Consider the following 27728-nt stretch of genomic DNA (forward strand, 5'->3'; position numbering starts at 1 on the left):
TTCGTTAAGTCATACACGGAACCTAGTCGACCTCGCGGTTATTGGTGCACTTCATCTATGGTCATGCACGGAACCCAGCCATGCTCCTGACTTATCTTGGTGTATTTCGTTAAGTCATACACGGAACCTAGCCGACCTCGCGGCTATTGGTGCACTTCATCTATGGTCATGCACGGAACCCAACCATGCTCCTGGCTTCTCTTGGTGTATTTCGTTAAGTCATACACGGAACCTAGCCGACCTCGCGGATACTGGTGCACTTCATCTATGGTCATGCACGACACCTAGCCATGCTCCTGGCTGATCTTGGTGTATTTCGTTAAGTCATACACAAAATCTAGACGACTTCGCGGCTATTGGTGCACTTCATCTATGGTCATGCACGAAGCCCAACCATGCTCCTGGCTTATTTTGTGTATCTCGTTTTGCTTATTGTTTAGTCATGGGAAATCAATTTAATATATAAGGAAATAATTTATTATTCAAACCATCCGGCGTACATTTGAGGTGTTACGCATAATAAGCTTTCAACCCTTTACCATTAATAGGGGTATTGATTCACGATCCATTTATCCGCTTGAGGTAGTAGTATCCTCTTTCTGCATCTTTGTCGATCATGTAAGGGCCTTGCCAGTTGGCGGCGAACTTTCCTGCCTTTGCATTACGCTGGACGTGTGAGGCGATTTTTAGAACTACATCGTTTTCTGAGAAGGTTCATTCCTTCACCTTTTGGTTATCATACCTTGTTGTCCGTTGCCTATACTTTTCCGCGAATCGTTCATCCTTCTCCCTTCGTTCTTCGAGAGTATCAAGGTGAGAAAATCGGCTAACTTCATCTGGGGTGGTCAAGCTAGCCAATGCTGCTCGCGTTGATGGAATTGCAATTTCCGCTGGTAAAATAGCGTCCTCACCATACACTAGGGAGTATGGTGACGCTCCTGTCGAACTCCTTTCAGAAATGCGATAAGCCCAGGGTGCAAGTGATAACTGCTCTTGCCAGCTCCGATGATGATCATATACTAATCTGCTTAATATCCTCAACAATGTCTTGTTGGTCGCTTCTGCCTGCCCATTCCCTTGTGGGTAATAGACAATTGAAGTGTGGAATTTAATTCCATATTTATCCAACAACTCTTTAACGTCTTTATTGACAAAAGAAGTCGCATTGTCCGATCGGATGATCATTGGCGCACCGAATCGGCATATGATGTGTTCTTTAATAAATGCTGCGATGGTGGCTGCAGAGTAATCTCGCAGAGGAATAACTTCTACCCATTTTGAAGAAAATTCTGTCACGGTGATAATATACTTGTGTCGCCTGGATGAGATGAGACTTATCTGTCCGATAATATCAAGAGCCCAACTATGGAAAGGCCAGGGAGTGACGACGTTGTGCATTAGTGTGTGAGGCGCTCGGATTAGCGTACCATGACTCTGGCATTGTTGGAGTTTCCGCACATGTTCCGCGGTGTCAAATTTCATTGTAGGCATATATAATCCGCCTTCATAGAGTTATAGGAAGAGTTTCCGCATGCCTTGATGTTCCGCTTCTTCCTGAGATAGGTATCGTAATATTGCATCTCCATAGCTTCTCCTATATAACAATCCTTCTCTGATGAATAATCGAGCAACTTTCCTTTGAATTTTAAGCACTTCCTGCCTATTTTGCGGCAAACGCTCATCGCGGATAAAATCTATATAAGGTTGTCTCCCATCGCCCATTTCTATGCTGCACACTTCCTCTTGTTGTGGAGGTGCTTGACAGTCTTTGCATTTGTTCTGTATTGTCGCCGCTTGTGCCTCCATGCTTGGCCAATATACTCCCATTCTTTATAAGAGACGGTATAACGGGATTTCACCTGTTTGTACGCATGATTCCTTTTGGACGCGGTTCAATATCTCGTGTGCTTCTATTCGTCCTACACATCGTGATAAGTCTCCTTCGGATGTTCGATAATACAGTGCTCCTATGATTATGACGATTATTTTTAACACCTTGACTGGCAATATTTGTTCATCCGCTTCTTTGGTTAAATCTTCAATGTAATCCGTCCTCCAATCATCTTTTTTTCAAATACCGCATCTTCGTTCCATGTGTTGGGCTGTGTTCTTCTTTTCACCAGTACTGTGCCCTCCTCCGCTCCATTTAATTGTAACTTTGTCACCATAGTAGCTAATGCATCGGCATGTTTATTAGTGGACCTTCTTGTATGCTCAATGACAGTGCTTCCCCTTTTTGCTATCAATTCCTGAGCCTCCGCTCGATAAGGGGCTAAGTGCGCCTCTTTTACCTGGAAATCACATGATACTTGATTGGTGACTAGTTTTGAGTCCCCTTTAATGTCTATTGCTCCCAAGTTGATCTCTTCCGCCATGAGAAATCCTAGGACTAACGCTTCATATTCAGCCACGTTATTACTACATTCAAAATCTAATTTGAAAGCGAACGATAGTAATTCCTTCTTTGGAGTCTCGAATACTATCACCGCTCCTCCAAAAGAACCATAGGACGATCCATCGAAGAACATGGACCAACGCTCCTCTTCTACAGCTTCCGCTACTTCTCCAGGTATTTCATCGTTTATATCCGTCATATCTGTTCCCGGAAACGCTGCTAGTAGATCGGAGAATGCTTGTCCGCGCACTCCCTTAGGTCGTTGATATTTAAACTCAAACTCGGAAAACTATAATAGCCATCGATCCGTTCTTCCGGATATGATTGGCTTTGTTGCTAGATAGGCAATTGGGTTAGCAGCCGCTACTACTATAGTCTTATGCGTAAGCAAGTAGGACCGCAACTTTTGTGTAGCGTATATGAGCGCCAGGCATGCCTGCTCCGCTTAAAAATATCTGAATTTCGCATATTTAAACCCTCTACTAATATAATGGATTGGACATAACTGATCGTTGCCGAGGTATTGATCTAGAAACGCTCTGATATCCATGTTAGTGTATGCTGTGCACAGGTAGAGAGGTTCACCTTTGACGGGTGGCCGTAATATCCTCGTGCTAATTAAACATTCCTTGAGTTTTTTAAAATCCCGCTCTTGGTCATCTCCCCATTCATATAGTATATTCTTTTTCAATCATGGTGAAACGCGGATAATAATTGTGCCAATCCAGGGATAAATCTCTGGACATAGGATATTCTTCCAATAAAAGCCTGTAGCTCCTTCTTGTTTGCAGGTGATCTCATGGTAGTTATATCTTGTACCTTATCCGGATCAATTTGTATTCCTATGTTCGTTAGAACAAACCCCAGAAATTTTCCATAGGTGACTCCAAAAGCGCATTTGAGGGGATTCATCTTTAAACGGTATTTTCTACATCTATCGAAGACGCGTCTCAAATGACTCAGATGATCTTCTCGTGCTTTTGACTTGACCACAACATTATCTATGTATACTTTCATTATCTGGTGCATAAATTCATGAAAAATAGCCACCATTTCCCGATGGTAGGTTTCCCCACGTTCTTTAGTCCAAACGACATCATCACGTAGTAGAAATTTCCATTCGGTGTTTGGAAGGCTGTTTTATGAGCGTTCTCCGCAGCCATCTTTACTTGATTATATCCGCAAAAACCATCCATAAACAAAAACATGTCATACCCGCTTGTGTTGTTCACCATCACATCTATGTTTGGCACCAGGAAATCATCTTTAGGGCAGGCTCGGTTCAGATCTCGATAGTCAACAAAACACCGGATTTTACCATTCTTATTTTCTACTGGCACGATGTTCGCCAGCCATACTGGATACTGGATTGGCTTGATAAATTTATCTTTGAGTATTTTCTCCACCCCCTCCTTGATGGCTAATTCTATCTTCTCAGGAAAATTGTGGCTCTTCTGTTTTACTGGTTTGTATTCAGGCGAGACGCTTAAGTTGTGCGCTATTAGGCTGCTGTCCAAGCCGGGCATTTCATCGTATGTAAATACAAACACATTCCGATATTCCCGTAGTATCTCAATCATTCTATCTCTTTTTTCTCCTTGTAATAGTTTGTTGATGCGAACGCAACGAGGTTAATCTATTGTTCCCAGATTTATTTCTTCCAATCCGTCAAGAGTTAGGTCAGCCTTAATCTCTTCCTCAGATAAATTTTCCATTATTTCTTCACCTGTCATTGATGAATCCGCCTTTTCTTGTGTTACTTATATTATTGGGGTCGCCTCAATCATTTCCTAATTAGCCGATGGTGTTATAGCATTGCTCGGTCGAATTCGCATGGTTGCTACCTCAAGCATGTTTGTCAATGTTAGTGATCAAAACTATAAGTCTTGATTTCTAGTCTATTATAGCTAAGTCTCGGACTAGGATAGAAAGTGTAGTTGAGCTCAAGGACTTCATGGCGATTCATCATACAAGTAGAAGAACTACTCAAGGAACCGATGGAACTTCTCGACAAAAAGGTATGTGAAGACTTGAACTTATCTATCACTCAAAAGTCTATCTACTCTATCTCCTAATCTTTGAGACAAGAAGTCGTATGCTATATATATAGACTTTGATTATACACATTTGGTATTTCGAGCCGAGTATACCTCGCCTATCTATATCTCGAAATATGAGTTGGTAAGCTTTTCGCTTTAACCAAGTTTATCTTTACCATGTGACGAAAGTCATGATATGTTTCAATCATCTTGAATATTGCTTTGACGATAAATGGTGTAACAACTATATAACGTTCTCTAAGAATGTTTCAATGATTGAAATGAGAGTTTAGATTACATAACCAATGGTGTACATAAGCATTGTTGTGGAAACAAATTTATGATAAGTCCTATTCCTTGAACCAAAGTTTGCGAACTTTGTTGATCAAGAGAACCGGAAGAATGGCGTGAGCCAAGTCCGCGAACTGCCGAAGTTCTCAAACCCGAGAATTTCTGTTGTGTATATGGGGCAAAACGAGTTGCTGGTTTTTATGGAATTGAGGAGACGACCGTACGGAGGAAACTTCTTGAAACGAGTGAACTGTCAAACCTCACACAGATGCACTGCAAGAAGGGAGTGCCTTGAATTCGAGAGATCAATCTGTAGTACTCCGGCCTAAACCAAGACAATGGCCGTTCTAGAGTAAATTCGGTCACAATAGAGGATGGGTCGATCTGTAGGAGGGAAGCTGAGAAATGTGTGAGATCAATTGTAATCGAAGATTGTAGGTATGTTGTGTATTCTGAAAATAAGATAAGTTCTGAATGATTGAATTTGCTCAGACGTTGAGTTGTTAATCTCATGTTGTCTGTTTGACGTAAGATTGTATTGTTCTTCAATCATGATTCAGAGACTTATTTATATTGACAGAATTGTAAACACCATGATCCCATGAAGTGTGACAGTTGGTGGAATCAAAGAGTGGATAAATAGAAATCGTGTGTTAAAACCAGTTGCTCAACGTGCGGAGACTTGGTCGATTTTCCATCCACTACTTTGTTAACTACTTCAACTGATTGCACGACTTTCTCACATTCTCATCATGTGTATGAACACACGTGTCGTAGACCACCATACCAAAACCCTAGTTAATATCCCCCAATGTGACGCGATTGATGTCTCGTGATTGTGGAGTCTGCAAGGCAGACGTGTATTTAGTTAGTCAGTTGCTGACTTCATGGGACGATGAGTCCATGTATTGCTGAGTTGAACATGATTTATAAATGTTCGGAATCTCATGAATTGAACATGTCTGTTGAGACAGAGGTATAATTCTCAAGTAAACGTCGATAGTTAAGGTGAGAAAATATTGCTCATTCGATGAATTGTTGAATATTGAGAGTTGAAACAATATTCCTTGGTTTGAGCAAATATTTCTCATCTGAGAAAATGTTGCTCGTTTGATGAATAATTGGTAGAGTGACCAGATAAAATATTAAATTAAGATACTGGCGACTAGACCGAGTATAATGAGATCAACGTAAAATTATTAGCGTTTGAATCTGGGATTATGAACCTTGGACTCAAAACCCTAATTCGATCAATTGATGATAAATTGATGATTTATTGAAAATTAACCATGGAATGAAGGAGGGACCATAGGATGATGAATCAACCATGTAGCACCCAAATGCTCCAGTGAGCAAAATATCAAAGTCCCTTGAAGATATTGAATAAAAGATGATTAAATACAGGTTTAATCATTTATTAAAATAATGCTCGTCTGAGCCTTAGGTGATAAAACCCAATTAATTATGATGGGATGAGGGACCGACCAAGGGGTCATGAAACCGGCCCCTGGGTGCTCATTGGATCGAATGACGATCATTTTATGAAGTCCCGAAATGATTCGGAAGAGTTTGGACCTAATATGAACAAATTAGGTCAAATGATGAAAATATATGGGACCGGCATCTTGCAAGCCAAAGAGTCACCCTTGGTCGGTAAAGGTAGTATGCTCACGTCACCAAAGTGTTCGCGTATCAGTCCTGAGAATTTTGATATTTTCTAATGTGCATTTGAGCAATCATTTGGGAAAATATGAAGAAATCATGGATTTTTGTTGAAACTGAGGAAACTTCATGAGATGAAGGAAAAATAATAAAATGAAGAAATCATGAAGAGTGGGACCGACTACGGCTAAGGCATGGCCAGCCGTCCAATGAGCCCGGTCCAATAGCATTTTTCCTAATTTTATTGTATTTTTCATGATTTTATGAAAATATCATGAAACCAAAGAGTTTGTTGAAATAAAGGAATTTTCCTTGAAGTGAAAGAGTTTCCATGAGATGAAGGAAATAAATAATATAATAATAATAAAATAAGGCCGTGTGGGACCGACTTGGGCATGGTCGGCCGGCTAGGGCCCGGTCCCGTGAGTTTTCCCTAATTTTATGTATTATTTCCATGATTTGAAGGAATTTTCATAATTTGAAGGAAATACCATGAAATCAAGGAAACATAAAAATAATAATAAAATAAAGGGCGCGTGGGACCGGATTGGGCATGACCGGCCGGCTAGGACCCAGTCCCACGAGTTTCCCTAATTTTATATTATTTTTTCATGATTTGAAGGAAATACCATGAGATTAAGGAGTTTTCATGAGATTAGGGAAAATAATAATAAAATAATGAGGAATCATGAGGTATGGGACCGGCCGTCACTAGGGAATAGCCGGTCGGCTAGTATACACGGTCCTACGACACCTTTCCCAATTTTATATTATTTCTTTGATGCGAAGGAAACACCATGGAACTGAGGAGTTTCCTTAAAACGAAGGATATTTGTTCAAATGAAGGGATTTTCATGAGATCAAGGAAAATAGTAAAAAATATGATAAAATATACAATTAGGTGTGGGATTGGCCACGGCACGACCGGCCGGCCTGTGGGCCCAATCCCTCAGCGCCTTGATTTATATTTTATTATTTATTATTTTCTTTCCTATTTTGCATAGGTTCATCGTCCCGTCGTATTTTGAAATGCGCGTTCGTGCGTTCATGTGCTCGTCAGTGCATTATTGTTAAGTAGACTAGTACGATCGTCTAGGAGCATTAATTATTCAGGAGTTGAGTGATATGAGCTTGTTGAAGCGTCATATTTCTTATATACAGTCAGGGAAAACATTGTTACATCCTGAAGACGTTATTGCTCTATACTAGCAGGCAAGCTGTCTAAGAGCCGTCTAATATTGCGATTCTATATGGAAGTGATCACTGAAATTACTCATTATTCATGAGATATGCCGTTGCCTCAGCTGATAGACTACACATCTACATATACTCTGAGAGACAGTATTCTCAGTCAGAGATTCTCGTGGCATGAGTTTTCACGCTTTTGATAAGAGACATGAGCCTCAATACTCGTCTGATTGTTAGATCAGGAGTATATATAATTATGGGTTTACGATTTTAGCCCTTGTCGAAAATCCACCATCTACATTAAGTTCCCTGCTTAGTGAGGAACAGTCATGTTCCTCAGTCAGCATCAAATGGTGATTTTCCAATTACAAACAATAGAACCAATTGAACTTAGTCGTAAGTTAAGACGTTACCGGATTTTCGATAGTACGAGCAAACCACAGTTTGAATGAAGATCCCAGTGGCATGATAGAGCATCGTCTAATGAGTATAAATTGGTGTTGAACCGCTGATTTTGACGACGGGACCTTGGTCGTTTTCGGATTCACGGATCCGGGCCCAAGAAAGGAATCCGTTTTAGCACGGACGTTCGTTCGTTAGTTTAAGAAACAAACAAAATAGACCTGAGTCTAATCATAAAGATTTTGTCTATGAGCTTTCGCGAAAAACAAAATTTTATTTTTTAAATAGTGAGATTTCACAAAGTGGAATAAACTCTCGTTTCAAAGGTGGATGCTCGTACGAGAGATTTTTTTTTTTTGAACAGACGTGCGTCTGTTAGTAATAAAATTTTGTTTATGAGCTTTCATGAAATTTTTTTTATCTTCGAGCTTTCAGAAATCTTTGAAAGTATACTCTGCTTCAAAGACAGATGCTCGCGCGAGGGAGTAAAAACATATATATATATATATATGTTATTTTTCAAACTTACGTGAGTTTCACGTTAAATATATATATTTTTGTAAAACCAATGTTTTGATTTTGAAAAACTGTTGAAAGTAGACAATTATACATGGCGAAATAGTGTATGTATGTAAGCTTTCACAATTGTAGAATGGACATCTATCTTGTTTTTGAAAAACCAGTGGATGTTAAAATTCACGTGGATTGTTCACGGTTTTATGAAAATCAAGTCATGATTTTGAATATAATGAATTTTTCTCGTCTTTGCAGGTTTGAGGGAACGAGCAAGTTTTCGAAATTCTGACGTTATAATCACTACAGCTAGTGAAATTGTAAATAGGTAAGAGTTGGATTGTTACCATTTTGTTACGCGTTTGTTATTGGTATATCCATGACTCCATGTCTTTCGCCTCAGATAGTGGTGACTTCTGGTTACAACCACTCTTCTGGCCCTTCCGGGGAACGCTCTAGAAATATCAAGTCAAAGATGAAGACTTCTGCAGATGCTCATGCCGAGGTGAATCGACCTTTCAGAGACGCTGGAAAGCTGATGCATTGTATGTCTCTCGATCATCTGGGAGTCGTCCGTGGTGGAATCAATGCTTTCTTAGCCTTAGAGGATGCAGAAGAGAAGCAGGGACGAGATGAGTTATTACTGAAAAGGAAAGATGAAGATGAAAGGCTTGCATCTTATCAGCAAAACGCCGCCGGCTTCAGCAAATGAGACTAGCGGCTGAAGATGAAGTCTGATCTCGCGCGGAAGGCGTAGCTTCTGATTCAGATGTAGATGAATGAAGAATTTCATCATAATTCGTCATCATAAAATTCAGAAGTCAGGTCTTCATTGAAAATTCTGTAGAATCTTCTTCCGATGTCGGACTTTCGTGATCTACCCATGTTTCTTCATCCTCGGAAAATTTCCAAGCTTTAACAGAGAAGATTTTCGGATTTTGAACACGTTTAAGGTCCGAAATTGACGAAACAGTAAACTTCCATGAGGTTTTCAGAAAATTTTCAACTGTCATGTAGTCCAAAGTTTTGGCCACATCTTTTTGCTCATTCCTCCAATTTCTGTGAATTTTGGATATGTTGTAGAGGACATCCATATGAAGAGAATGGTATATGACCCATCCCTAGATTCTTCACCAATTTCTCCCAGCTTGCTGCTTTGTGCGTGACAGTGTAAAATCATCTTAGACAAGCTTGTTGTAAAACACTCTTGTTGTGTCTTTAGACCATTCACTTGTGTATTGAACGGTTGGTGAAGGATTTTAATGTTATTGAGTCATTTGAGATCAGGAACTCTTGATTGATACATGAGCATGGTGCTTGCAGTGCTATCTTGCTCTCAAGAGGGGATGATGTAATGACCATGGTTGCATGTCCTGGTCGTAGCATTCCTTTTATGATGAATGATTAGCACATGACAGTCTGGTGCCACGGGTCTTGGACTATGAAACTGATCATCATGATCAGTGGACCGTCAGTCCCCAGTATTTTGTTAAATATCTCCCTTTCGTTTTCCCTTCTTCCAGCAAGACCTAGATAGAGGACCCGGATAGAAAAATTGATGCAAAGACCTAGGTGGTCGAAGTTCGAGGTTCCTTGATGAAGGACTTGATGGAAAGACTTGGTGGACACCGATCGACTATGGAAGTTATAGAATCCCGTCCAAGAATTGTTGCCTGCATGTTGTATGCTCTGGAAGCTGTAGGAACCTCATACGACGTCGGAATTCGATGCTTGACCCCAACTTTTGAAGCTAAGAGACTGAGTTATCACATGAGAAAAGAATCACTCAATTTGGAGTTGTATAGGTCAGCCAACAAAGCGTGCACATTTGTAATTTATAATCCCGTACAAATTTTTCAGATTTCGTAGACCTGGCGGTAAAGGCCATATCTTTCAGCTCGTATGTCCGATTTATACGCCCTTTTGGTATGTTGTAGAAGAGACATAGACGAACATCTTTCGTTGAGGAAGTATTATCCCATTCCTCACTCATTGGTACGTTTTTGTAAACCCATGGGCTGAAGTATGTTGTATCTCATTTGTAGAGGTGATGAGAACTTCTTTTAGAAGACTTGGGATTGTGCCCGCAGAAGACAAAATATATTGATCTTAATAAAGTTTGGCAGGCTTGGCATAACAAAATTCAACCCAACGAGAAATACTTGTACACAGAAGACTAACCTCCTTGATGAGATGAGATCTACTCACCATGTTGAACGCATTAGAGAAGTCAATAAGCAACATTGACATCTTATCTGAACGACCTTTCAACTCCAAACAGCCCATTTACAGCATGTAAAGTACCCCTACCCCCAACAGGCACACCAACACCAAATTGATGATCTCCTAAATAAGACGTCATAGTCTTCCCAATAGAGAAGGTTTCCACCTTATAGACCAATCGACGCCAAACAGTACCAACCACAATAGGTCTGAGCCCACCCCCGGGCTTGAGCAAAGGCGTAAGTGGTGCGCTAGCAATGTATTCGCCTAAAACATTATGGCATATGCCTGCCAACCAACGGTTGACAACCCCAGTAATTGACGTCAGCAACTCATCCGCCACTGCCGCTACTGTCCTACTGAGCGCATCAATAAGATGCTGAGCGCGCAGGCCATCACGTCCACAAGAAGTGCCCTTTGGGAAACTCTTGATGGATCCAGGAACTTCTTTGGAATCAACCATGACGGGGTCGCAGATGACTGCTTCAGATAGAATAAAAGGAAGAGGAGCAGGAGGGTGTTTGGACTGCAGTTCAATCAAAGTATTTTCATCACGAGGAGCAAAGCCATTCGAAGACAGCACACGGATTATAGCAGCATAATGTCCGCAACTAATCTTCTTTTGGAAGGCGATTAAAGTACCAGAATCATGCTTCTTTTTCCCATCCTGTGTAGTCTTTCCATCATGTTTAGCAGCCCGTAGACGAATTGGCGAGTGCAGCAATCTGTCAAGCAAAATGTAGCAACCATTGGGCTCCTTCCAGGTCAAAAGAGCCTGCTGAATAGTAGCTACCTGGAGATGTTTCCTCTTAACAGATCTCTCTTCAGCCGAGTTCTTAGGACGGTATAAAGACAAGGTACACAAAGGTAAGAGAATGAGCTGAATCCAAGAAGAAACATTGGCCGGACTAGCTAAAACCTTGTCCAAGCAAGTTTTCAGAACTGTCGAGAAGGTTAGCCTGCATTGATGAGGAATAGAAGCAACAGTTGTGAACTGTCTTTGGAAGGCTGCATTAAGCAATTCTGGATAAAGTGAAACCAACTCAGTACTAACAACATCCTTCCCTAAAATGCTACCTCCTGCAATACTCTCCTTAACTGACTCTGCAAAACCATTCAAAGTTCTTCCAACAAACTCACTACACTCCATGGTTTCTTCAAACCATGAATGAGAAACTCTACAGTGCAGGTTTCTTCAAACCATGAATGAGAAACTCTACAGTGCAACCGTACTGTGAATTGTACCGTCCTGGCCTTTACACGACATCTTCCAGGCATGTATCTGCATGCATTGACCACATAGTCAATTGCGTAAAAGCAACAGAACCTGCTCCCAAGCAAGGTAAACATGTAAATCGGCGGAGATCATATTTCTGCAAAGGCTTTGGTTATCGGTAGAGAAGAAGTGTCTGTCCTGCAGATGTCGGAAAAAGGACCCCTTGGCATATCCTCTGCCATTCATATCATTGTTGCAGCTATCTATATTCTTGTAAGGGAATTGGCAGTTACCATCGTTAATAGCAGCGACTTCAATAGTCGAAATGGAACCATTCAAAGAACTCCGAGAAGCTTCAGTATGAGGAGAAAGGGAGGACAGCGACTGAAGATGAGATGAGGAAGCTCTGGTATGCCTGGGCATTGAAGATTAACCAAAAAACCTAAAACAAAAAAGTAAACCCTAAAAGAAGAACACGCAGAAAACCAAATGGAATGAAAAACATCAAGTCTAGGTTGCAAAAACCAAACCAAAACAATTGAAAAACAAAAACGCGGATGAAAAACATGGTAAATCCGGTGATAGAACTTGGTTTTCATCGCCAGGAGAGTCACCGGAAAAACCATCGGAAGAGAGAGAAATACAATTGTTTAATATTTGTTTTTATTTTTATTATTGACAAATTAATTGAAATGGTATAGAAAATAGTTTGAAAATAAAAAATAGATTGTATATAAATTTAAGGGTAACTTTTGTCATTTATAAAATAAAATAGGGATAAAAAAATAAAGCAAACATTAATTTTAGGTGGGGACCAAAGCTTATACTTTTGTAGCTTTTAAAAAGCTCCTCATCCCCGGCTTTTAAAAGTTCAGGAATTTGGAAATGCTTTGGATCAAAAGCACTTTGATTATTTTTTTTACCAAACACTAATTTTAAAAATTATTGACATATATAGGTTTTGAATGTGCTTTTAGATCTTCATATTTTCATTCCTATGGCTCTTATACTTCATTGAGATAACCAGATTGCTATCTCTTATTCTTCTAACCCCGTTTTTCACAGTTGAATGAAACACATGGTTGTTGATTTTCACTTTGTTCTTGAGCTAGTGCAGGCGAAGGCTTTGCAGGTTTCCTACATCTGTACTCTTGAGAAACTGGCAGACATCTTCACCAAAGGTCTCTCTGCACCAAGATTTGGTTATCTTAGGGATAAGTTGAAGGTTCTTTCTGTAGCACACTACAACTTGAGGGGGTTGATAACAATGCAGTTCAGTGACACTTTTCTTACAGCACTCTCTGTCTGATTATTACAGTTTGGATATATGTGACAGCCTGGACCTATGAGTGTATGCTAGATGTCATCACTTTCACGTGTCACTCTTTCATTGGTTCTTTTAGATCGAGTCCTTATTGGTTCTCTTCAGTTAAGACAATTAATAGTATTAATAGCTTGTGCTTTATTTGTCTGTGTAAGTAATAAAATTACTGAAAGTAATTGCAAACTCCATAGATATAGTTCTTCAAGAACTTGTAATTAAATCTTTAATAATACAATCAACAACAACCTGGATAAATTATGCAAAAGAGTACTTTAAAAATGGGCTTTTCACAAATCCAGGCCTCTTTTTTTAATGGTTTACAAAAGTAAGCCTCTTTTTTTATTTCTTACAAAATTAGGCAACTTTTGACCAAAATCGATGTATGGAAAGTTAACACCGTTAAGAGGAAGTAAAAAGAATTACTAGTCCTTTGAATCGGAAATTTAAGCATGTATCGCTGATTTAACTCGGATAAGTCAAGATAGACTGTGTACATGTGGACTCTGATATGCCCTGTGGACTGCTTACCTGGGAATCACGCCATGGCAAAGTTTTGTACATGTCACCATTCACAGTTCCATATTCCACAACAGCTTATCTTATAATTCCACCATTACTCAAATCTCAGCTAAACCTTCAATACCAGCAGCAGCACAATCCCATTTCATCACCGTATGATGAAGAAAATGCAGTATGATGATTCAATTATGGTGGTGGCATGTAGACATAATTAGTACAGTGATGAAAACAAATCCAAGGTCATACTAACCCATCCTACTACCATTTCTCCAACCAAATCAGTTCAAGTACCACCATTGAAGCACCATTACATTCCTTCTATGTATTGCTTCATTATATCAAGTCAACAGCATCTCCAGACTCAGGCCAACACCCTATTTCTCTGTAATTAACAGTACCTGCTCAACTTTCTTATCCACATCCTCAGCAGTGCTCAACCTCAAACTGGTAACATAATCTCAGTCCAACAGATCACAGACAGTGTGCATCTCCATACTTCTGCATTTTCCCCCCCTTCTCTTTTCTCTTTAATGTAGTCTCTTCCGATAGACGTAATTTCCCTCATAACCCTCCCTCCTATAGTTAACCTCTCCTCTTTTCTTCTGTGTGTGTATATGTATTTTCATATGATATTTATACATCACAGTTCAAGCATTATTTAAATTAATCTCCTTATTTGCTACAAACTTTTTCATTATTCAGGAGGTGCCAAGGATAGTGCGGCTAATGGAGGAATATGTCAGCTGCTGGAGAAGAAGGAGGGTCTTTTTCGGCAAAAAATGATGGGAAAGAGGGTTAATCATGCATGTCGGTCTGTCATTTCTCCAGATCCCTATTTAGCAGTCAATGAAATTGGAATTCCTCCTTGCTTTGCGCTGAATTTGACGTATCCAGAGGTGGGGTTTAGCTTTTTTCGTCTTTCATCACCATCATGTATGCCTTCATTTCATGATTGAAATTTGAAACGCCCTTTCTAACTCTCAAACAACCTGACTTGGTATACCTTTATATTTGGATTTGTTGCTTGAACATGATCCATTTTTGTCCATTTCTTGATTCTACAGAGAGTGACGCCTTGGAATGTTAACAAACTGAAGGAGGCTATCCTCACCGGCGGTGAGGAACATCCCGGAGCTACACACTATGTAGATAAGTATTCAAGTGTTAAATTGCCAAAAGCTAAGCAAAAGCGATTTGCATATGCAAGGAAGTTACCCACTTCGAGAGGAGTCCTTACACAAACTGGCAGGAGTGTTGAGCAAGAACTTGAAGGAAAGGTGGTGTACCGCCATTTACGAGATGGAGATATAGTGCTCGTCAATAGACAGGTACAGCATATCTTGAGAAATTTCAATGAGTTCGTCTCTTGTTAGATGAACATTTCTGTTTTGTATATTGCACTGTTTGTGTATATTGTGTAACTAGGTTTAACCAACAAGTTGAGTTACATCTATCAGTGTTGTGGTTGAAGAGTAACGTAGATGAGCCTCTGTTGAATTAGTTGGACCAATAATCATCAGGTGGTTTCGCGGACTGGTACTCACGCAACTAGTTTGTCAACTCCAGCAGAATTTCTCAGGATGTGAAGTTCGGGAGTTCGCGGACTTGGCAACAAGCCATGCTTCCGGTTTCTCTTGATCAACAAAGTTCGCAAACTCTGGTTCAAGGGATAGGACTTATGCACATATGTGTTTCCACAACAATACTTATGTCCATCATTGGTTATGTAATCTAAACTCTCATTCCAACCATTGAAATATTCTTAGAGGACGTTATATAATTGTTACACCATTTCTCGTCAAAGTAATTTTCAAAGTGATTGAAACATATCATGACTTTCGTCACTAGGTAAAGATAAACATGGTCGAAGCGAAACGCTTACCAACATATATTTCAAGATATAGATAGGAGAGGTATACTCGGCTCGAAATACCAAATGTGTATAATCTAAGTCTATGTATAACATACGATAGCACCCGTTGGTGAACATAAGTGATGATTGGTTAACAAATGCATGGAAGTGAACAGGCGCATACTTGGGTTTCAACCTAACAGACGCATCTGTTCAAACTCTATATATACATATAGAGTATCACCTTTCGGAGACAACAAAATCTCTCTCTAGTTCTCGTCAGTAATCTTTCTTTCTTTCTTTACCTGCCGTGTGCTAATATCATTTTGTTCATTAGAATCCCGAACTAGAGAGTGCTCTCTTACCGGATTGTGATCGTTGAATCCTGGGGAATAGACGCCATTAATCGTTTGCACTGTAGGGGTGTTTTTTCCCCAAAGAGTGCGAAGAGAACTACTTAGAGAGTGATACTGCAGGTGTTCATTATGGTGAAAAAATGAATTACTCTGGAATTATCTGAATTCTTAGCTGATAATGCTTGAGAAGTGTTTCTAATTGCTTCTTGGCTCACTTTATCTGGAGTCATTTATTATTGACAGCCAACACTTCACAAACCAAGTATTATGGCTCATGTTGTCCGTGTTCTGAAGGGGGAGAAAACACTGCGTATGCATTACGCAAATTGCAGGTTTAATATCCTTTTTTCCTCTATTTTATGACTGTTTAAAAATGCATTGCATATGTTTGGGTACTGGATTTAAAGTTTGCAGAAACTATCTGAGTAGAGCTCTGTCACTTATATATGAATTTTAGTATGCTGAGTGCAAACTCGTGTACAATAATTGGAATTTCGCATCAGGATACTTCCTCCTACAGTCAATGATTGTATGCCAACCAAGGAGATTCTTTAGTGCCCTCCAAGGTTCTGCGTAGATAGCTAGGGTCTGTAGTAAAGGTTTTGTGGGAACACCTCTGGTAAACCCTCCGGAGACAACACTCCTCCGCTAGAGCTACCTAGCGGTCTAACAGCTTGCTGCACGTGCTAAGTGTAGTCATTTTATTTTCTAGATTAGTTTTGCTCGAGGACTAGCAAATAATAAGTTTGGGGGTATTTGATAAACACAGATTTTAATGAAATCTCGATGTTTGGCTCATTGGATTAATTAGGGGCTACTAGGGTTATTCCCCTTTCGGGTAGTCTGATGACGGGTGCAACGGCGAAGCCCGCAACAAGTTTATGTGAATGTGTTCATCGTAGTTGAAAAACCTTGCCGATTGTGAGCCTACCCGTGGAGCAGTTCTGATTATTCCCGGTGGAGCAGTTCTGATTATTTGGTGCAAAATCACAAAAGAAACAGAAAATAGAACCAAATACATCAAGTGAATAACTAACATTACTTCTCAGCAGAATTGATTATAGTAAAGAAAGGTTTGAACTACATTTTCTCTTCTTCTTTTAACTCGTTCACTCATTGTACAAATTTATACACAACCTGTCATGGCAAATTACACGCTCAGTTTCGGGCGATAATCTGGTCCAGCGAAGGGTTTAGTTAAATCATCCGCACAAGCCATCCGAATTCTTTCTGGAGTTGCTGGATTATCTAGAGGAAACCATTCATTAAGTCCCACCTCTGCTCTGGCTGCTGTAATTGCATCTTTAATAGCGAAAAACACTGAGGTGGCAAGGAAAAATGGAGGCTCCCCTACAGCTTTAGATGAGTGTATTGCCTTCGGATTTGGAGCATCCTGTTTAATATTGAATCCAATAACGAAAGGAATGTAATTAGTAACTCCAAACCAAAATATTAAAGTTATCTTTGCTAGAGTTGTATAATCTGTTTACCTTCAGAAGTGAAACATTGAAATTGAGAGGAATATCATTCACCGAAGGAAGTTTGTAAGTTCCCGGGCCACAGGTGTAGAGATGGCCAGGTGGGATCCATTTGTGATCTGCATCTCCCCATTTCAGCTCTTCCAAGGCAACCCAACCCAAGCCTTGTACAAAAGCACCTTCAATCTACAAGATGACAGATTATAGCAATTTGTCACCAGAAGAGACAATCTGTCAAGTATGATCTAAGGGACCCACAAATTCAACCCAGTAACCCAAGTCACTCAACCCCCTCACCAAGAAAAAGAAGAAGAAATGATCTTGCACTAATGAGCTAACACAAGTAAATAGAGAACTTGAGTTGAAACTGAAACTGATAATCAGCAATATACCTGTCCAATGTCGATGGCAGGGTTGATGGAATGTCCAAGATCCATAATAATATTGGCCGTCCTTGTGTGGAAATCTCCAGTTAATGTATCTATCTCAACCTCAGCAAATGCAGCTCCATAAGTGAAATAACTAAAAGGGGATCCTTTACCAGTGTTCCAATCAAAACCGATATCAGGTGTTTTGTAAAATCCATGAGCAGAAAGATCTATGCGTTCGAAGTAACACGCCAATGCCAACTGATAACATGAACCATGCAGCACATTAACTCAATGTATCAACTTTAAATCTCTTATCAACCAAGAAAAGAGGAACCAAATTGCGATGAACAAGAAACATATTTATGGAACTCCATAAACCGATGCTATGTTGCTGGGTTTCAATCAGATGAAAATTGAAAAGTAAAATAAAAGATGATGCAAGAAATTTGGCTTTCAAATAAAACCAGGGAGCAAACATGTTAGTGAAATAACTAAGATCATAGTTGGAATCCCAAGTTGGTTGAGGCATAACTTAGGGAAAGTAGTAGTACAAACAGGATATCGTACCAGAAAAAAAAACTATTGCCCAACAAGATCCTGAATCTACTCCAAACAAAAACAGGTTTATTCAATTACATTTTGGATACATCTTCACCGAGACAAAATCACAACAGCACAAAAACTAGAATCTCCCCACCCCCCCACCCACCACCACCCGGTGAGTTTCCTGGACATGGGAATGGACTTGAGGAAGTATTTGGAACATGTGTACGAGTTTCATACTCTTTTGGGTCTTTTGTCCGGACAGGGTTTTCCCAGTGTTGGTAACATCATTTAACACTTGTGTTTCATTTCAATAGATCAATCTCACCAAAAAAACTTTAAAAAAATTGTGCTATTCTTTTATATCTCAAGACATGACATTGTTGCTGTAAGAATTTAAGCAAACAAATACATGATGTAAAGATAGGATTACCTCAGCAAAGGAATTATGCTTATTTCTAGAGGCAATAGGCTCCATCCGAGCTTTTATTTGCTCACAGGCATCCAAAACTGCTGCCCCGTACATATCTGAACTTGCAGAAGCTGCTGTTGGTGATGAATTTGGGACCTTAACAAAATGATGGAATATCACAGCATAAGGAAATCAAAACAGAAAGTGCTAATTTTCACATTGATGTCATACAAGTTACTTAGTTGTGAAAATTACCTTGTCAGTACTTGTTTCTGAAATAAATATAGAATTGAGCGGAAGATGGAAAGATGAAGCGGCAATTTGAGCAACCTTTGTGTGTAGACCTTGTCCCATCTCTACACCCCCATGTGTCACTAAAACAGTCCCATCAGTATAGACTTGCACAAGAGCACCTGCCTGTATTCATTAGAAAGACCATGAGCATGTTCTTTTCTCTGTTTGAGGACTACGAAATATCAATCCCCATTTCAAGATGCTGAAGTGGAGATCCCCAGTTACTACTAAGAGATGAAGCCTAAATAAGTCACAAAATCGAGATTCAATGAAACGGGTACAAGTAAAGGTTCATTAAAAAGTTTACCTGGTTCATGAACTTCGATGTGAAAGAGATACCGAACTTTGTGGGAATCATGGCAATTCCACGCTTCTTCCAGCGATTTTGAAGGTTAAATTGATCAGCTTCCTTTCGAGCCTCTATGAAGTCGCACGATGATTTAAGTTCATCCCAAATCCGGGGCACTGTAAAGTTCTGAAGTTCCTGACCATAATGCAAAACATAACCTTCCTTCTGAAAATTAATTTCCTGAGAATAAATAGATTTTTACATAAGTTAGATTTGTAAACATAAAGAAGCAATGATCTATCAAAATACAGGTTTCCTGCAAACTTAAAAGCAGTGCAACTAGAGAACACTTAACTCGAATCTCTTCAGGGCTTTTCTTGAGTTCCACGGCAACTCGTTGAATCCAGTTTTCCGCAACAAGCATTCCCTGTGGTCCACCAAATCCCCGGAAAGCTGTGTTACTTGGCATATTTGTATAGCAGACCCTTCCTCTAACTCTCATGTTTGGTATGTCATAGACGTTATCTGAATGAAACATGGCGCGTTCTAGGATTGGCAGTGACAAATCGAGTGAATTTCCAGCATTGTTATAGATCTCAAGGTCTAACCCCAGCATCCGTCCTTCATTTGTGAATCCAACCTTCAAAAGAAAATAGTACTTGTGAAGCTAACAGGATGTAAAAGACTCTATGAAATGTAAAACAAGCACTAAAAGATAATACTTCACAAGTCAATGTAGGAAGAACATTATGTCATGCCGAAGAGTACTTCTTAAGAAACAGCATTTCACTTCAGTCCCAAAATTAGTACCTTGTACTTCCCGAGGAAGCTATGACGTTGACCAGTTATCATCATGTCTACATCACGGTCTAATATAAGTTTTACTGGTCGATTTAAAAGATAGGACGGTACAGAAGCTGCAGCGGCAATGATGGCTGACCTCGTCTCCTTCCCACCAAACCCTCCACCGATTCGCTTGGTCTTGCAGACAACTTTTGACATTGGAAGTCCAAGAACATGAGAAACATAAATCTGGTGTTTCTGAATGGCCTGCAAAGGACTGTAAGTATAAGAAAAACTGAAACTTGAAATCACACAAAAACAATAACTAAAAATGGGCTAGCTCGAAGATATATGACCTACTTGACTAGAACTTCTTTTGATGAAACAACTTACTTGAGTAGATGATATCATATGGACTTCATTGCCACCATCCAATGTCCATACCAAAGTGCCCTGCGTCTCGAAATAGAAATGCTCTTGACCTCCAATATGAACCTCACCTTCTATAATTTTGTCACATTCACCTGATTTAAGACAGAGATCTACATCCCCTTTTATCAAGAATCTTTCAGTATTAGGATGATAACTGTTCGATTTTAGGGCATCCTTTATGGATAGAACTGAAGGCAGCTCTTCATACTCGACATGGACCTTCCGTGCCGCTAATTTTGCATTGTCATGCGTATCAGCCACAACTACCCCTATAAGCTGATTAAAAGCAAAACAGAAAGGACTGTTAGAGGCAGTGAAGACTGTATAGTACAGAAGGCAAAAACTTGAACTAGAAGAGAATGTAAAATCATAAGTGTCAAGACACTGAACGCTTCATACCTGACCGACACAAGTAACGAACTCTGAAGCAAAGAGTTCTTCATCATGAACAACTGGACCGATTGTATTACCTCCGGGTAGATCTTTAGCAAGAAATAAACCTGCAAACCCAGGAGAGGATTTGGCTTCTGAATCATCTATCGAGACTATACGAGCATGAGGCTTTCGGCTCAAGATTAAAGCAGCATGCAAACAGTCAGGAGGCGTGGCTGTATCGTCCACATACTCAGCGTCTCCAGTTACCTGAAAATAGTTATGAACTTCGACAAATTAACACCTTGAAACACCTCTTGGGAACTTGACAAAAAACTTCATTGCCGCCAACAATGGCAATGAAGTATTAAGGCCAACAATAAACGGACCTCTTGTAACTTGCCTAAACATTTACCGTTGGGTCGCAATCCTTGGACATTCTATTTTGACAAATAATTTATATCCTGGGACATTCTATTTTAGCTATGTCATCCAGCTGATAACTAAAATCAATGCTCACAAATGATACATTTATAAGCTTGCACAGCATTATTAACGAATTGAAAGAAAAAAACATGCATACTCCAGAGTTCAGACACTTGTACATAGTAAATGTAAGAATCAGAATGACACTTCAGATGAAAATGTAATTGTTAAAAAATACAGCATGGATTTCTTGCCAAATTGAAAATTATACGAGTTCATGGTCTCAAGAAAAACCTGGAGTCTTGATGAGAGATGAATCTCAGGTAAACCCACAGCGGTGCCTAGTTTCGTTATATCATAATTCTGACTTGCTGTAGGAAATGGCCTGCAGAAAGACTGTACGGCCGACAGATAGGACAATGGTACAGTTTCCTTGAAGGATTGTTCCCCCTCCATTTGATGTGAAACCCACAGGCAAAACTTGAAAAAGAAACTTAATGTTAATGATCTCCGGAATTCCACCATTCCACCAGGTGCACCATCTTTAATCACAATGTCTTCTCTCAGTTCTCTCAGAGCATCTTGGATAAGACCCTGACCCCAAATTTTTCCAGTAAGTAGCACTTCAGTTTTCGATGCACTTAGAGAAACAGGAGCCACCCCACCATAAACAATGGAGGCATCGGCAACTGCCCAACTACCTTCACTAGTCTTTTCGAGGAAAACACGCATTCCAGCATTTACTAGGGCAATATCATCTTCCCTCCGATGAGCTTGCTTGAATTCTTTAACATACTCATACTGCCTAGTCCATGGTAAAAAAATCGAGAATAAAATCTCATTGCTAGCCAGATCTACTTTGCGGTACCCTAAAAAGAAATCTTTTGCATTGACCGTTCTGATGTTTCCACTGCAGTCAATCACTTGAAACCTTGCTCCAGCAGCCATCCATAGTGGGTTTAAATCTGATATTGGACTAGCAGTACAGATATTTCCACCAACAGATGCAACATTTCTAATTTGTTTTCCAGCAAACCATTTTATTTGTTCAACAAAAGCTCTACAAGCCGAAGTTTCATGACAAGCACGTTCTGCAGACACCTTTTTAAGAAACTTGTGGAGATCACTTAACCTTATAGAAGCACCAATCTCCAATCCGTCATCCTTGACATTTAAATTGTTAAGCTCAGGTACATGAGCAACAGAAACTAAGGCCTGGTACTTGAGACCCTTTAGCTTCATCTCAATTCCTACTTCCGTGTTACCAATTACAAACTTTGCATCAGGATATTTTGACTTCAAATCCAACACATGTTGGAGTCTGAGGGCGCGATACCACTTAATCCCACCAAATCCAGTCAAACTCAACGGCTTTAATCTCCTCAGTAGAAGCTCCGGAGGGAAAATATGTTCTTTCTCCCGGTAGGAGCTACCATCTATCTCATTGTACGAAACAGGCTTATAAATGCTGTTACAATTTTCAGAGTCTGGCGTACAGTTATCATCATTTATTACCTTCGTTCCACAAGAACATGGCTTCCCAGTAGAGGGGCAAATAAATTCACTCCCTGAAGGACTTTCTGAAGAACAAGGCTTTCCATTATCAACGTACAAGATGTTATCAGTTTTAGCAAAGACCCTAAATGCATCAATAATTGGCCTGTACCCTGTGCAACGACATAAATTTCCACCAAGGCTCTCCTCTATTTGTTCTTCACTGGGACATCCCCGATTCGACCTCAATAATGCATACATGGACATGATAAAACCTGGAGTACAAAATCCACATTGTGATCCATGAGAGCGCGCCATTGTCTCCTGCGGTTCAGTTCAGTGTTCAATATGATTCATCAGCTTTAACTTTTATTTCAATAAGAATTACAACCAGTGATGTAAAATATTATTAAACCTGGACAGGGTGCAAGCCTTGTCGACGGTTCCCAATGCCCTCTACAGTAATGACATGCATTCCTTCTACAGAATAAAGAGGAGTCAAGCATGCATTTACTGCACTGTGTCTGCAGTTTGCATAAGGAGAGCAATTAGGATATGGAAATTTATTTTCGATGAAGGTGTCAAGCATCAGCTTGATGATATTATATGATTGGTCGGGATTCTCTCATTTCTACTAAATTGCTAGCAGCAAGTAACACTTACGTTGTGAATGTGCAAGTATGTGCATATTAGTTGTACTTAATATGATTCCTTGTTGGGCATGGGGATAAGTTACAGAAGGAAACGAGGGTAATAAAAAGCTGTTACGATATCAGTTCACTCACACAGTGTACTTTGAAATTGACAGTTCCGTATGTAAAATTAAAGAAGTACCAGTTCACTCACACAGTCTTCTTTGATAATTGATCAAAATAAGAAACCATCACTGTACAAGCCCCACAACCACCTTCGCCACAGCCAAGCTTGGTTCCTGTCAGACCTATATCTGGAGTCCAGATAAAAGAAGTATCCAGACATGTTAATACAAGGACATCAGATCATTTATACAGCAAACAGAAAACATCTTTGTTTCAGATTTAGGGCGTGAAACCGTAAAATAGGATTTATCCCAGCATCCCATGCATTCATCTCAATATATAATATGATACTTCTACCATTACACTAATAGTTCACTGAAAAAGCTTTAGCCTTTAGGATGATCATATTGTTAGAGATATATCTAGAAGCTAACTAAGCATGCCTTTCTTCATAATGAAACTGTACCATGATCTACAACTACGTTCCCAACGGTGCTAACTCAATAATTCCAATTCATCAACAATACAATAGCAACAACTCAAGATTGAAGTCCTTATCCAATCATGGGACTTATAGTCACCGAGTATGAGTCAATGTCAATATAATAAATGATGTACCTTGGATGGACCCTCTAAAAACATGAATGTATTCTTGGCTTAAAGGTCAAATGTTCATTGTGATTATCCCACAATATGTTCAGACAAGCAATTAAAGAAGATGCCATGTTAAAGTAAATAGCACTCATCACTTGCACTATATTATTTAATATAAGAGCCAAGAAATTGACTTTCTTCAGCTCAAATCAAGAATGACCCAGTACTATAACTTATCTAATTAGCCCGACAAAAATCAAAAAATACATCATCAAGCAAAATTTCAAAAGTGGGCAGTTAGTTACCTCTGAGATATTCAAGAACTGTAAAGTGAGCTAATCCATTGGGAAGTATTCTACGAACACCATTAACATAAATAATTGCTTCCTGTTTTGACTCGTCGACACTACCACTTATTACTAAATCATCTTCATCAGTTTTCAACGATCCCATCGTCTGGATTCAAAATCAAAATCACACCAAACAAGTTTGTTTTGGTTTGTGAGTATCTGCTGCTACTCCTCTTTAATAGAACTAAGCGGCACCGCTAATTTTGGTTTCTAATCAGAAGAGAAATGAATCAAGAAGCTCAGAAAGGGAAGTAGGAATATACTGCACGGAAATGATTTGTTGATGTACATCAGATTCAGTTTATTATTAGTAAAAGGGTCGGTTATTTGAATAAATCCATTATTGACAGTGATGTAATACTTTTCTTTTTCTTTTTTATGGATAGCAGGTGGCATTTATCACAAGGGGGTTTGTTGTGAACATCAGAAGATGTTCGCCTGTTGGGGACTTCTCTGAGGGAAACAACGGCATCGTTGATAGAGCTAGCTGTTGTGTTGTGACCATTAGTTAAGCGCTCGTGTATACAAGGCACGATTCTCCAAAATAGGCTATATGTATGGGATGCGAGTGATTCTAGACCAGGAAAAATAAATAGATAAAAAAATTCGGGAATGATGAACACCGGTGAAGCACCGATACATCAGCATAGGTGTCATGTCCGTGTTATATGTAAGTCGGATACGGGATGTGTATGAGATATCGGACATCCACACGACACACGTGTAAAAATTTATATTCTATTTTACCAGTTAAGTAATCTAGTGTCGCGAAAATTAGTATATAATAGTTAATTCTTCTACACGTGGGATAACCTAACGACGGCGTTTTTTTCATGTATTTGTGTGATTAATATATTTGATATACTATAACACTATAATCTTAGTATATAAAAATTATTTCATTGATATATAAACGTATCCTTATCCTGATGATTTTGAATTCTGCTGGTCCATGCGTCAGTGTCAGTGCTTTCTAGGAGAACTCTTTTGGAGTAAATGGTGGGTCCCCTACCACTTTTAAGCAAAGGTTGTGAAATAAGTGTTTTTTGACATTGTATATACTATCAAACCTAACGAGAACTGAGTGAAAAGATTGTTACTTGGACTATGAGGAAATAAAAGGAGCACCCTAAACAGCTAATAATCTGCTCGTTGAAGTGAAATCAATCCTACAAATTGAAAAATTAAAAAAACCATATAAAGTGTTCAATCTTGTTTAAATTTATTATTTTAAACTAATAGGCTCGTGATATAATAAAAAAATCGATAAATACTTGGGCAACTAAGGATCAGCCCAAATCAATTATTATTTCAGCATCTGATCTTCAACCTCCTAGACTTCACTCTGGCATACGCTTTCATATGAAAGATTATCTAAAAGTGTTTGGGGTAACGGGGGTGTTTCCCTTACCCATGGTGGCATCAAATTAGCTCTTTTCGATGGACTCATTCATTTCGAAAGAATGTGTTGAGCATCAAACTTATTTCATAGACCTTGCTCTAAACACATTGTAATCCATATATTCTTCATCACTCTGATGTGTTACATTACATCGTTTAGAACATTAGTTTCATTATACCATGTATCCTCCTTTTGAATAGGCAAATGATTTTTATTATGATTTTGAGTTGTTATAACTTCATCATCGTTTCAAGGATTTCCTAAGGTTGATTATCTTCAGAATCATCATATTCATTACTTGGTAAAGGCATAGTTCTGGCTTTGTTGCTAAAATTCTTCTTATTCATTACTGGGTTAGGGCAGTTTTGGCTTTGATCCATGTATTTTCAAGTTATCCACACCTTTGTGAAGTTCATGGCTGATTCATCCCTTTTTTGAAAATCTTCAATCATTTTTCCTTGAAGTCTTCTATCATGGTACACATGTGTTCACCAACACATAAAGAAATATGATTAGAAGCGTAACTATCCTCCTATTCTTGTGATTATTCACTTATATACCTTCCACAAGGTTGTTCCTATGCATGAGAATAACCAAAAGAACCCGTGGAATATTGAAAATCACCAAAGGATTATACCTCTATTATGAATGGTAGTTGTTGTAAGAATGAGATTGAAAACCATACTGATTATCATTATTATATAATTGATCTTGTGTATCGTACATGTTATTTTCGAAAGCAAACTTGACTACACCTAAGAGAGAGAAAATAAATATAATAAAATCTAACTAAAATCTAAAAATAAAAACGAAGGTGAAACTTACCACATGTTTGCAGATTTTCCACCTGCTTTTGAAAAGTGGCGAACACCTTGAATGAGTTGCCAACACCACCGGAACAAAAACAAACAAACTAAAAGCCTAAAAACACTAATGAAACATATTTTAAAACACTAAAATGAGTTAAAATAAATAACAAATCAATTAGCAGCTGCTCCCTAACGACGCTTAAATTTGATGGGTGTCATGAGCGCAACAAATTACTTCATTTATTTCTCACTGATACTGACAACTAATATATCGTTAGTTCTGTTCGTTCTCACAAGGATTTATGTAATTGAGATGTCATTCGGATTAGAAAGATAAGAATGAATGCAATTACTAAGGGAATTGAAATAAAAGACTATAAGAATAAAATATGATCAGAAAGTCATTTGCCGTTTGTTACAGCATTGCCCGGCTGAAACTGAAAAGGAGAGGGTGCCAAGTATACCACCTAATTTCATTTGGAAATTTGCATCGACAAAAACCAATAAAATCACCATGTCAAACTAAAGGTTCGTGTACCTGATTGTGTATAAAGTTTTTCTCTTTTTTTTGCACAATTAATATGTATAGACCAAAGGTCCGTGTACCTGTTTGTGTAGAAGAATTCTTTGACGATTTCTAAAATCAATATCCAAGATCAATCTAGTCGTATCTGAATTAAGAGGTTCTAAATTCTAACAAGTATAAAACTTGCACTTTAGAGTTTTTTCTCTTTCTCTTCCACAATCAGTATGTATAGACCAAAGGTTCGTCTACCTGATTGTTTAGTAGAGTTCTTGGACGATCTCAAAAATCAATATCAAAGATCAATCTGTCGTATCCGGATTTAAAGGATACGAATTCTAACAAGTATGAAACTTGCAATCTATCTTTCAAATAATAAGGACTTAGAATATCTAGATTGATCATATACTGCATGTGT

General features: G+C 39.0%; 3 protein-coding genes across 3 annotated transcripts; 1 reads left to right on the plus strand and 2 right to left on the minus strand.

The window, feature by feature from the left end:
* Positions 1-714: 714 nt before the first annotated feature.
* On the minus strand, positions 715-1482 carry LOC113325030 (protein NYNRIN-like). The gene has a single exon (XM_026573270.1). It carries the CDS (start codon positions 1480-1482, stop codon positions 715-717), a length of 768 nt encoding a protein of 255 aa, XP_026429055.1.
* A 12765-nt stretch (positions 1483-14247) lies between these two features.
* Positions 14248-16343, plus strand: LOC113325031 (DNA-directed RNA polymerase I subunit 1-like). The gene is made up of 4 exons (XM_026573271.1): positions 14248-14323; positions 14475-14668; positions 14837-15100; positions 16224-16343. Exons 2-4 carry the CDS (start codon positions 14552-14554, stop codon positions 16341-16343), a joined length of 501 nt encoding a protein of 166 aa, XP_026429056.1. The 5' UTR covers positions 14248-14323; positions 14475-14551.
* A 645-nt stretch (positions 16344-16988) lies between these two features.
* LOC113321339 (xanthine dehydrogenase 1-like) lies at positions 16989-25058 on the minus strand. Its single transcript, XM_026569230.1, has 14 exons — positions 24532-25058; positions 23721-23820; positions 23290-23398; positions 21675-23198; positions 20982-21224; positions 20544-20858; positions 20178-20417; positions 19723-20007; positions 19386-19607; positions 19040-19201; positions 18806-18940; positions 17851-18087; positions 17471-17644; positions 16989-17373 (listed from the first exon to the last, which is right to left on the minus strand). Exons 1-14 carry the CDS (start codon positions 24677-24679, stop codon positions 17131-17133), a joined length of 4137 nt encoding a protein of 1378 aa, XP_026425015.1. The 5' UTR covers positions 24680-25058; the 3' UTR covers positions 16989-17130.
* Positions 25059-27728: the final 2670 nt, after the last annotated feature.

Source organism: Papaver somniferum, chromosome 11 (genome assembly GCF_003573695.1).
Source record: "Papaver somniferum cultivar HN1 chromosome 11, ASM357369v1, whole genome shotgun sequence".
In the NCBI taxonomy this organism is placed as follows: domain Eukaryota; kingdom Viridiplantae; phylum Streptophyta; class Magnoliopsida; order Ranunculales; family Papaveraceae; genus Papaver; species Papaver somniferum.

Coding starts and splice junctions, on each gene's coding strand:
- LOC113325031 (XM_026573271.1), top strand. CDS start 14,552: ATGATGGGAAAGAGGGTTAATCATGCATGTCGGTCTGTCATTTCTCCA. Junction 14,669..14,836: donor TGAATTTGACGTATCCAGAG/GTGGGGTTTAGC, acceptor TTGATTCTACAG/AGAGTGACGCCTTGGAATGT. Junction 15,101..16,223: donor TAGTGCTCGTCAATAGACAG/GTACAGCATATC, acceptor TATTATTGACAG/CCAACACTTCACAAACCAAG.
- LOC113321339 (XM_026569230.1), bottom strand. CDS start 24,679: ATGGGATCGTTGAAAACTGATGAAGATGATTTAGTAATAAGTGGTAGT. Junction 18,088..18,805: donor AGCATAATTCCTTTGCTGAG/GTAATCCTATCT, acceptor TCATGTTATCAG/TTGGCATTGGCGTGTTACTT. Junction 17,645..17,850: donor CTGCCATCGACATTGGACAG/GTATATTGCTGA, acceptor GTCATCTTGTAG/ATTGAAGGTGCTTTTGTACA.
- LOC113325030 (XM_026573270.1), bottom strand. CDS start 1,482: ATGAAATTTGACACCGCGGAACATGTGCGGAAACTCCAACAATGCCAG.